Source organism: Ciona intestinalis, chromosome 10, assembly GCF_000224145.3.
Source record: "Ciona intestinalis chromosome 10, KH, whole genome shotgun sequence".
In the NCBI taxonomy this organism is placed as follows: Eukaryota; Metazoa; Chordata; class Ascidiacea; order Phlebobranchia; family Cionidae; genus Ciona; species Ciona intestinalis.
The window spans coordinates 973,343-984,144 of NC_020175.2; the positions used below are offsets into that span (position 1 = coordinate 973,343).

Sequence of the window (10,802 nt, forward strand, 5' to 3'; positions counted from 1 at the left end):
ATGTAAATCGTTTTAGTTTTTATAGTGTTTTTATTAAATTATATGTTTTATAGTTAAGTCGTATTCCGTTATTTATAACAGACTATAGAAGTAAGCCCCAGCGTCCCGGACCAAACCACCGTTAAAAACATTTAAGATCGAGTTACGTAATTCTGTAAATATGTATTAAATAGAACAAGATAGAATGAAAACATGTCGTATCTCACGCACTACTTTGTACATGTGTGTATGAACGATGAACATTATTTTGCACATAGGTGTACATAAGAAGTTACAATGTCCTATGAAGATATTTTAAAAGCTGTAGGGGGCTTCGGTCGTTACCAAAAGCTTCTTACCCTCTTACTGGTAGTTAGCGGTATTCCTAACGGTTATCTTGTTTTGACAATTGTGTTTGTGGGAATGACACCACCCCACCGTTGTTGTGTACCTGGCATTGAAGGTGGGATATTCTGCATGTTGTTATAATCGAACACGGAATAAACACAGAGCATGACCGCTGGTTGTTTTTCAGAGTGTCTTCGCAACAGCAGTGGACCGACACCAAACTACGATCTTCCAAAAGCGGTACCAAGCTCATAATATGTTAGGTGGTAAAGTGGTTAGGGTGCCTGCCTCTATACCACAGAGTGTTCTCACATCCTCACGGCTTCCACAGACCGTTGTTAACTGTTTAAAACACGATCAGGCTATTTGGATATTAGGTGTTAAAGGTGTCCCATCTTTCCCCACTTTACTATACCACTGTAAGGCCATGTGTCCTTGGGCCACTGGGTTGTGGCTGCCAGGCGTTCATGGCAACGTTCATTTAACACCAATTGCTTTCAATCCATGGGTCCCTTCTGGGTTATCTAAATTGTCATCCATACAAAAAAAAACATGAAAAAATAGTTACGTACCAAGTTACATGTGTGGTGGTAACTCGTAAGAGGGCACGAGACACATGAAACAGAACATCTCTTGCTATAACGATTGTCGGTGCCTGGCCACGCAAAGAAATAAGCTACATTTATTGCATTTAGAGCAATTTATATGCTATCTCGGAAACCAATCAACTTATCTTGCAGACTTGGGAAGCCCACATACCACACCACGATATCGACGGTGTTAAGTACAGTCAATGTGGCATGATTTCTACCGATAGCAACACGACAAAGCAATGTACTAACGGTTGGGTGTTTGACATCGATTCGGATAGAACTACATTCGTAACGGAGGTGATTAAATATTAAATATACGATTTAATAATTATTTAGCGGTAAAATACATATTTGCCATCAGTTCTTATGTTTTCATACTTTTCTTTATAGTAGTTTAGAAACAAGAAACGGTCAAACTTTAGTGTTTTTTCGTATGGAAAATTCCATGCATTATTGAAACATACAAATTTGTTTTAGTCTAGCGTTTTTATCACGCGATTTTTTAGAAGCTGTTTCGTTTTTGCAAACCATGATGGTACCTTTAGGTTACATTTGAGCATTTCTATCAACACACAAAATTTCATTTTTCGTTGGTATGCTTCTTTAAGAAGCCCGCGACTGCATAACCGAGACTAATTTCGGCAATTATTTATCGCCGATACCAATATAAGACTCCAATATAAAAATACTTGTTTTTACCCCTATATAGCCTATATATTTTAGAGACTTTCGTTTTGCTGTTAACTTCCTTATCTTATTCATTTAATTTAATATGATCTATGTTATTTAAAGCGATAATAAAAGTATTCAAAAAATGTTCATGTCTCGAACAAAATTGTTCATGTGTTTAAATATACAATTCATGCTATATTATGTTTCAGTGGGAATTAGTTTGTGACAGATCATTGTATCGACCTCTCCTAACAGCATTATTCATGGCGGGCGTTATGTGTGGATCTACATTAAGTGGCTTTTTATCTGACAGGTATGGTGTGGCTGCGGCTGAAACTTTTGTTCAGCTGTATTTAAAACAGATCCTCCACTCTCAAGAATTACGCGCTTCGTTCTGGCTTCAACTTATATTTCTCTGAAGCATAATAGCGGTAACTAGAAAAATGAAATAAACCAGTATAAATAACGAGTAACAGATTAGCGAACACCAGAAATATACACACAAGATTACCTGCAATGAATTGGAGTGGCTAAAATAGGGATCTGCCTGCCGTCCCGTCACTCATAAAAAGGTCAAACTAAACGGTTTCAGGAGTGAACAAAACGGGAGAAAAAAGGCGACGTAACATAGAGCGAGTTTAACAAACATAAACGAGAACAGCGCCACCATTTTATACCGTGGAGCTAAATATGGAACTTGCAAAAACTAAAGTTGTATTGCAGAGTGTAACCTTTTTGCAGGGAGGTTATAAATACCGCTCAAAACATACGATCAGGAGTACAATCAGTTTACGGTTACATTCGGAAATTCTTATCGCAAATACTTTCATGTGACTTAAAACTATAGGTGGCATGAAAATCACTCCTTTAAAGTAAAAAAGTTCGCATCAGTTTACTTGCATTGCACCATCTTGCAGGTTTGGTAGGCGACCCGTATTCTTGGCTGGAACATTTGGCATGTTTGTTTGCTTTGGTTTGTGCGGTATTTCCACATCACCGATCATGTATGCTATCACTTTGTTTTTGTCTGGAGCCATGAACCTCGTAAACTATGCAACTGCCTATGTTCTTGGTAATTTATCGTGTTTTACAAATATTTAATGTTTTAATATATATCTTGCTTTATCAATACTCTCGCAATTTTGGTTTTTATATATGACTGCAATTTACAAAAATAACGCGTAACCAAAGAGTAATTGCAAGTTATATTATAGTAGGGTGGGGAAGATGGGACACAATTTCGTTCTATTTTTCCGTCCCATTTGGTAGTAAACAAAGAACATTCAAAAAATTATAAAACTGTATCTTTGCGACTTTCATTTGGCGTTGTTCATTGTTTTAAACACGATCAGGATATTAGGATATAATGTCCTAAAGATATCCCGTCTTCCCCCACGTTACTGTATAGTATATGAAAGATCAATGCCGTTAACACAGAACGTCCCTTATTTCCTATCGATGTTTCGAACAATTGATAACACTCTTTTCAATCTTGAGAATACAGTTATATAATTCTGTACATGTTAAATATTCTAAAATGGAACGACAAAAGAAAATAAAAGCATGTGCTGTTTTACGCCAATATGGTACATATGATTTGAGATCATATTGCGACAGCATATTGTGTAGTAAGGTGGGGTAAGATGGGACACCTTTAGCACATAATATCCAAATATCCTGATCGTGTTTTAAACAATTATAACAACGTTCTATATAGCAGTCGTCAGGATACGATTTTATATTTTCTGTTCTTTATTGAATGTTCTTTGTTTACCACCAAATAAGGTGAGAAAATAGAATAAAAAGGTGTCCCATCTTCTCCACCCTACTATATATGTGTGTAGAAAAGTATAACTGCACAGGCTATAGCCCATTGCTAACCATATATACACAAACTTGTGACAGCTTCTGAAGTGATTAGTACAAGCAAGCGAGTGATCACGGGCACATTAACTATTGCTGCGTTCGCCATTGGTTATATGTTAATACCATTGCTGGCATACTTCCTTCCACACTGGCGAACCCTTTACCTTATTACAAGTCTTACTGGGTTTCTGTTTATTCCATATATATGGTGAATGTTTGTATTTTAATTAAATGTAACTTATTTATTTTAACATGTCGAGGCAATGCTAGTCTTTATAACACGAGGGTTTTGTTTCATATATCTCGTGCCACTTACAGCCTAGTTTACCATGCATGTAATTTTGTGGGTACACCTTAACAATAAACGACGCTCTATTCGATTCATAAGGATATACGGGTAAATAGTTCTGTAAATCTTTATTGTTTATTACCAGAAATAACGTAGTCCCAGCATTGATTATAAAAGAGGTTGTTTGGGTTAATAAAACAACATGTCATAGTTATGCAAATAACCGTACATTTGTAATTCAGCTTCAATCCACACCTAACCATAATAAAAAAAAACTTACAATAATTTAGGCTAATCGACGAATCACCAAGTTGGCTTTTATCAAAAGGCAAGTTTGAAGAGTTTTGGAAACTTGTGAGAAAAATAGCGAAGTCCAATGGAGTTCCTGAAGAAAACGTCGATGAATTGCGCGCCTGTTGGAAAGTATGCGTGCATTGAACCATATCGTTTTTTAAACTAAAGTTTAAAACATGAAGGTCCATAGAAAAGTCGAGATCCAGTTTGTAAAATGTTAATGCATTTTTACTCTTTTTTAATCGTTGTATACCGATATCAGCTTTAAATACAAACATATTTAGAGCCCCCAGTTCAAACGCGATATCCCTATATATCAGGTACAAATATAGCAACCGCACCTGCCTGCATATTTCTCCCTCGCTTTAGTATTTAATTAGTCAACATCGTTAAACGAACTGAAACTAATTACACAGAAAGAAGAGAATAAAGAGACCGCGGAATCTTGGTCGGATTTGTTCCGTCATTTTAAACACAGAAGAGTTTTTGCAACCCTTCTCAATAAATGCTTTACATGGTGTGTATAGTATATTTCATGGTATCAAAAAGAGTTTAAAGCCATGTTTCTTACAGGTTTTCGTGCTCTGTAGCATATTACGTGCTTTCACTAAACACCTCGAACTTTGGCGGGAGTCCTTACATAAATTGCTTCCTGGCGGCCGCTGTTGAGATTCCAGCATATGCTATTGTTATTCTTGCGCTAAAGGTAGGGGTACATTAAATAAACCTCTTTCAATGCAGCAGTCGGCAATGGGCGACCAGTTTTCGTAGTTACATAAAGGGCATTTGTGCATTGGTCTTACGTTACAAAATGAATGCATCTTGAATGAATAACTAATGATACTTCCTTTATCCTCACGTGGCCGGAAAACCATATATTCTTTATAACTCGGGTGTTCTGTTTCACATAGTAGGATGGGAGAAGATGAGACACATTGTCTGGCGAGATTTGTTTTAGTTTTCATTTTACAGATTCCCATTTAATGGTAATCAAGAAAGACACTATTATTACGGCCTTATAAAGTGCGCGTCAAAGCTGATTACGGTTATAAAAAAAATATGCAAAATAGAAACAGTATTTTTTGAACAGTTAAAAATGCAAAATATTAAAGTGATAATTTTGAATGCTCGCTTAATAATACTACCCAGTTTCATAGATTTATATCAAAAACTTGAATATTGCGTGCTGTGTGATTTTGTCCCATAAATCTAGTTTTAGTTTTGTGAAAAAAACTGATATACCATGAGGAAAATAGGCAGGGGTCAATATGACTTAAATTTGAGATAAAAACAACAAAGAAATATCGGTTTAACGTTATATTTATGACGTTTACATGGCAAAGAAACTAGCACAGCCGGTTAGTTTCGGTAGGTTAACTACAAGTTGCAGAATACTGCAAATGTAAATACATTTTAACTTGGTGTCCCATCTTTCCCCACATTGTGTTTTGTAGGTTTTAATTACCAACTCTGAAAAGTTTGCTTTCAATTCAATAATTTATACCTTAGGGGTTATTCAACTGTCTTATACGGATATATTACCAATATAACATATATGGAAAATATATTCGAAATTCAGTCATTTGCGCTTAAAGATAAATAATAAGAATGGTTTATTGTGCGAAAAAACAGTGTAGCAAAAATGTTTGTTAATAGTTATTATCAATTTTCCGTTGTGACAAGTCTATATACATTTGTAAGTTACAACATTCAATTGTTCAAACAATACCAAATGTCTCGCAATGTAATAATGAATAAATGGGTGCCTTGAACCTAATGAAAGAATGGGAGCCTTGAACCCATTACCTCTGGGTTACAGGCAGGCGCGCTAATCACTATGCCACGGCACCGGGCGAATAACGCATGTCACATGTTAAAAACTATATCAGTGGGGCAATGAAAAGAATGTTTAAACTTGATTTTCAAAGTATACAGCATTATTTTGTGACATTTACATGTATTCCTAACTCATCAAAATTAACGGTGGTTGTAAAGTGCCCCGTCTAACCCAGTGTGTTTTCGTTTTATTGTCGCTTTTTTTATACATGGCTGATAATTTGGACAACCCATTGGTGACCACTGGCTTGGAGCAATTGCCATTAAATATCTTGCAGTACACATTCGCCAACAACGGTAGCAGGGACGAACCTTGATCTCATTACTTTTGGGTTATATAGAGTCAGGCGCGCTAACCAATTGTGCCACGGAATCTTATCTCATATAAGTTGATTGAACACGGATGTTCTGTTTCATGCACCTTGTGTCCGGTTTTGGTTTGTGGATGCGAGTTTTGTGTGGATGACAAGAGTGCAAGACAACACATTTAGTTACCACTATGGGTTTAAGGACTCTTAGTTTAAGCTCAGGCACACAGCATGTCTACAATGGTAGCAGCAACGAGCCCCGTCCTGTTTTTCCCGAGCGAACCGTAGCGCCAGAATTAAAAAAAGCAAACATTGGTGCGCAAAACTAGTCTGTCAGAAAAACTGTATTAGATTTATGTGTATATATGCGAATGATAGCAGTTTTACATTTTGCGCATTATCTTCTGCAGAAAATTGGACGAAAATCGTTTGTGTTTGGTTCTCTGGTTTGCACCGGTGTCTTCTGTGGAGCTGTGCCTTATATTGATATCGGTAACTTATCTAATGGAGGTCACTTCCACATATCATCTATAATAGCGTTTTGTTTTTACTTTTTTGGTTTAAATGGGTAAATTAGGGTAAAACTTATTTATCGTGGCGCATAACGGCAGTGGTTATAACACGCGGGTGGTCTTTTCCGCATCCACATATGAGCTTGTAGTTTGATCGCTCATTTGTTTATAGTTAGCACGAAAGGAGCTATCGCCTCTGCAATGATTGGGAAGTTATGTGTCGCTGCATGTTTTTCTGTTATCTATCTCTACTGTGCTGAACTGTTTCCTACTCCAATACGAACCACTGCAGTAGGACTGTGTTCCATGAGCGCTAGGGTGGGTGCTATTGTAGCGCCATATTTACTCTATGCAGGTAAATTCTAGGTATATGGTTATTGCGTTTATATAAAGTTTAAACATGGGTAGGGGTTATCTTGTTTCAATAATGCACTAGGTCATTGTTTTATTACAGCAGTAAGGTGAGTTATGTGGTTCTATACCTATTTTTGCTCATACTTATAGGACGATAAAGGGAATAAAGCACGAATCATCTCACCTCAACAGCCTATACTATTTATATATTGTGTCCTAATTTGCTTACATGTCCATTATCTCAAATTGCGAGGCAGTGTTGATTCGAAACAAAAAATGTCGTACATGGAAAACAAAATTCTTGGAACAACATTTTGATACCGTATTCATTTGTGCCGTTTCGGAACGAAATTGAAGACGTTTTGAAATTTTGAAGGCAGTAATGTATTATTGACGCTACCCAATTATTTCTGCGTATATCATTCCAGGTGAAACATATTCATCACTACCTTACCTCATCATCTTTGGACTTTCTTTTCTATCAGCATTTTTTATATTATGGCTGCCTGAGACTTGTCTTGCTACTCTGCCTGAAAGTAAAAACGACATGTTAAGGTAAGAGATAATTATACGATAATAGAATGCATATATACGCAGAGGCAGTATAGTGTAGTCCTGTGGGGTAGATTGGAAATCGTTAACGCATAATATCTGAATATCCTTTTCCTTTAATAGGAGTCCTAAAGGTACGGTATTATAATTGTTTGGGTGTTTTTTGTTTACTGCTAATATGGGGCGAAAAAATAGAATGAAATATGTCCCATTTTCCCCATCCAGCTATGTATGAATATTGGTATGATAATTTAGTTTTTAAATGTTTATTCGCGTTTGAAGTTGGCTGTACCATGATATATAAACAAAACATAAACACACCAAAATTACTTCGATTTCTTTTATAGATTAAAACTGAATTTAAAAGAAATCTTTAAAATTCACAAAATCATCGGCAAGGGGTCAGAAAATAATAATGACGCCAACGAAGATCAAAAATCTGTTACTGAACCTTTAAGTGTTGGTGTCGTCGCATAGTTACTGCATGTTTATGCTGTTGCTGTCAGGCATATTGTTAATGTGAATGGATCTTCCAGCAATTTTTAAAATTGGGATCTTTTAAAGGTTAAAAAGTTTCAACTGTCTATTTATTTCGCATTCATCAGGTCATGAAGTATCTTATTGTCCAATGACACACATACAGTAGCTACGTTATGGTTTTATAATTATGTTTCTTTGAATTAAATGTAGGTTGCTTTATACTTACTTGGCTGTTGTAACAGAAGTGTTGGGTTTTCATACACCTCGTGTACGCACAGTTATCATGTATGTTACTTTGTAGGTGTACATTTACTGAAATATTTTTAATGAATGGCTGACAGTTTGACAGCCCATTAGGAACCACTGGGTCGAAACAAAACCTGTTAAGTGTCTTGCTCAAAGGTACATACACGCCCACGCCTTCTATTTGCGGTTATATATCTTCTGATATATTATCAAATGTTCACACCTCATTACTTTATCATATCCGATTGCTTTACATCGTTCTACACAGCATTTATTTCAGCTTAAACATATGCTTTGAAATTAAATATTTATGTGGGGTGTTATTATATTATAATATTGCTATATCGCTGCGCCTCTTCCTACGTCACCCGTCTTTCATTCGTCTCGTCTGACCTTTCATTGTAAGGTGCGCATTGTCGGAGTGTGTTGTGTTTTGTGGATCGTGAACCATGTTGCATTAATTGTTAACTTTGTTATATTAACGCTTACTTAAATGTGTTACAGCTTACCTAAGTTAATTAAAATAAAACCTATGACCTGCATTGAATGGTCTCCTCAATGGTTTACGACAATATGCAACGTACGTATTAAATTGCTTGGCCGCAGTAAATTTCAAACCCAATCAAATGTCTGGTTAAGGGTGGCGTATAACTGCTTATTGAAAGGTCGATAGAATTCACTAAGTTTTTCAACGACTGTGGGCTCAGGGGTTGGTTTGTTTTCACCCCTTGTGCGAGATTTCTTTTTATACAGACAGACCCGCTGATTAGATACCGAATTCATGCAGTGCAGATTTGTGCTTGCGTTTACGTAAAAGCTTTTAGGAGTAATGTAAGGATGTAGGCCCAAAAAGCTTTGCAATTCAAGCATAAGAGAACCAGGGTCTTTCAACAGAGTCTCCCCACTTAAAATTAGGACATCTTTTCGTTGATATCGTTTGAGAAATTCGCCTAATCTCAATGAATATATACCAAGGCTGACTATGGGCAAAGGTCCTCCGTGTACATTGCTTACAAAATCAGCAAAGCTACTTTTTCGTTTGCTCCCCTTCACCGTCTTGCCTTGTAATATTCTTAGTTTTATTCCATCCAAGTAGTTTATTTCGTTGGACACACACTGATCAAAACTGCCGTATTCACGATCTTTCTGTGATAATAAAGGTGTAATGTCACTTAAGCATATTAATAAAAAAACACCGTAAAACTATATTTGGTACTTATAGCCTACACTCCACATTTCTATAGTCTAACCAACCGTGAATAAATTAATGTAACTTACTCATCCTCACGTGACGGAGAAACGACTGACGTTATACCACGCGTAGTCTGTTTCTTATACATCTCATACTTTGAAGCTGTAAACTTTATGAAACATAACTAAGTGTAATGTACCGGATTAAAGTCGACATGATGCATATACATTGAGAAAGCCCTGAACACCGGATCACAAAGCAAGATGACAATCTTATGCGGACGAAGACTGACGTGTCGATCAAATGCTGAAGGATTTTTCCAACAACTGTTATCTCGGAAAGCAATCACCTTGTATTTGTCCCTGAAACTTGCTGATTCGTCCCTTTGTATGTATGAATGAATGAAACTTATTTAATATTTACCATTGCGCGGCGAGGCAACGAGAGCTATATACCCCGCGTTCGTGCTTACGGTTGACCACATATATATATATAGGAGCAACTTTGTTGGTCTGGCTTTTAAGCAATTCATTACTAGCCACCTATAGTTGGAGTAATTATCGTTTAGCGTCATGCCCAGGGCAAGGCACACTCTATAAGATATGTGCAGCTTTTGGGGCCTATATATGAGTTGTTAGTCGATGAGCTGTTCTTTGTTTCGTGTAATATACTACCTAGGTTGGTTTGTACAGCGTTATCTTACTTGAAGTTAGATGGATGTTTACAAATATGTTCCCCGGTGAGAAAGTAAATATAAGGATGTTGTCTTGCAAATTCAAACAACGCTTGTGTTCCGCATTTTTCCACACCAAGAAATCCAACCTGAAATGAAGGTGACGTTGAATGAATAAATGTAACTTATTTATTCTCGCATATATGACAAGCATCAGCATGGAAGACGTTACAGCGTATTCTGTTTCATATACCTCGTGCTCGCTTGCGAGTTACCACGTATTTTGGTGAGATTTTTTTGCAGTGGTCATATATAGTAGGGTTGGGGAAGATGGGACACATAATGTCCAAACATCCTGATCGTGTTTTAAACAAGTAACTACAGTCTATGGGGGTCGTAAGGTTACGGTTTTCTAATCTTTATTTTTCTTTGTTCATTACCAAATGAAACGAGAAAATATAATGAAAAGGTATCCCACCTTTCCCCACCTTACTCTATGTCTTATCACTCCTTGGTTTAATCTTTGTCCAGGCGCCGTGCCGTAGTGGTTTAGCGCGCCTGCCTGTACCCATTAGGTAATGGGTTCAAAGCCTGTCGCTTGCTACATT

The 10,802-nt window shown here is 36.8% G+C and overlaps 2 protein-coding genes across 3 annotated transcripts in view; one reads left to right on the forward strand and one right to left on the reverse strand.

Moving 5' to 3' along the window:
- Positions 1–226: 226 nt before the first annotated feature.
- Positions 227–8,951, forward strand: LOC100186974 (solute carrier family 22 member 21-like). 2 transcript variants are annotated; one of them, XM_018813756.2, is made up of 13 exons: positions 227–442; positions 515–567; positions 1,068–1,217; positions 1,802–1,905; positions 2,510–2,664; positions 3,498–3,666; positions 4,038–4,170; positions 4,458–4,558; positions 4,615–4,747; positions 6,596–6,677; positions 6,870–7,052; positions 7,480–7,606; positions 7,951–8,951. In XM_018813756.2, the coding sequence occupies exons 1-13, from the start codon at positions 277–279 to the stop codon at positions 8,078–8,080; spliced, it is 1,686 nt and encodes a 561-aa protein (XP_018669301.2). In that variant the 5' UTR covers positions 227–276; the 3' UTR covers positions 8,081–8,951. The 2 variants fall into 2 exon arrangements, with proteins under 2 accessions (XP_018669301.2, XP_026692288.1); XM_026836487.1 differs by lacking the exons at positions 2,510–2,664; positions 3,498–3,666.
- LOC108949851 (heparan sulfate glucosamine 3-O-sulfotransferase 2-like) overlaps positions 8,942–10,802 on the reverse strand; it is a 2,457-nt gene continuing 596 nt past the window's right edge. The window contains exons 2-4 of the mRNA XM_018813759.2: positions 10,225–10,343; positions 9,721–9,904; positions 8,942–9,475 (exon numbers count right to left, since the gene is read on the reverse strand). Of these exons, the coding sequence (XP_018669304.1) occupies positions 8,942–9,475; positions 9,721–9,904; positions 10,225–10,343 (837 nt within the window). The remainder of the gene's footprint in view (positions 9,476–9,720; positions 9,905–10,224; positions 10,344–10,802) is intronic.

What these genes read in the sequence shown, in the direction of transcription:
- LOC100186974 (XM_018813756.2), top strand. Translation starts at nt 277, where the DNA reads ATGTCCTATGAAGATATTTTAAAAGCTGTAGGGGGCTTCGGTCGTTAC. An exon ending in GAACTACATTCGTAACGGAG is followed by an intron (nt 1,218 to 1,801) that starts GTGATTAAATAT and finishes ATTATGTTTCAG; the next exon opens with TGGGAATTAGTTTGTGACAG. An exon ending in CTGTTTATTCCATATATATG is followed by an intron (nt 3,667 to 4,037) that starts GTGAATGTTTGT and finishes ACAATAATTTAG; the next exon opens with GCTAATCGACGAATCACCAA.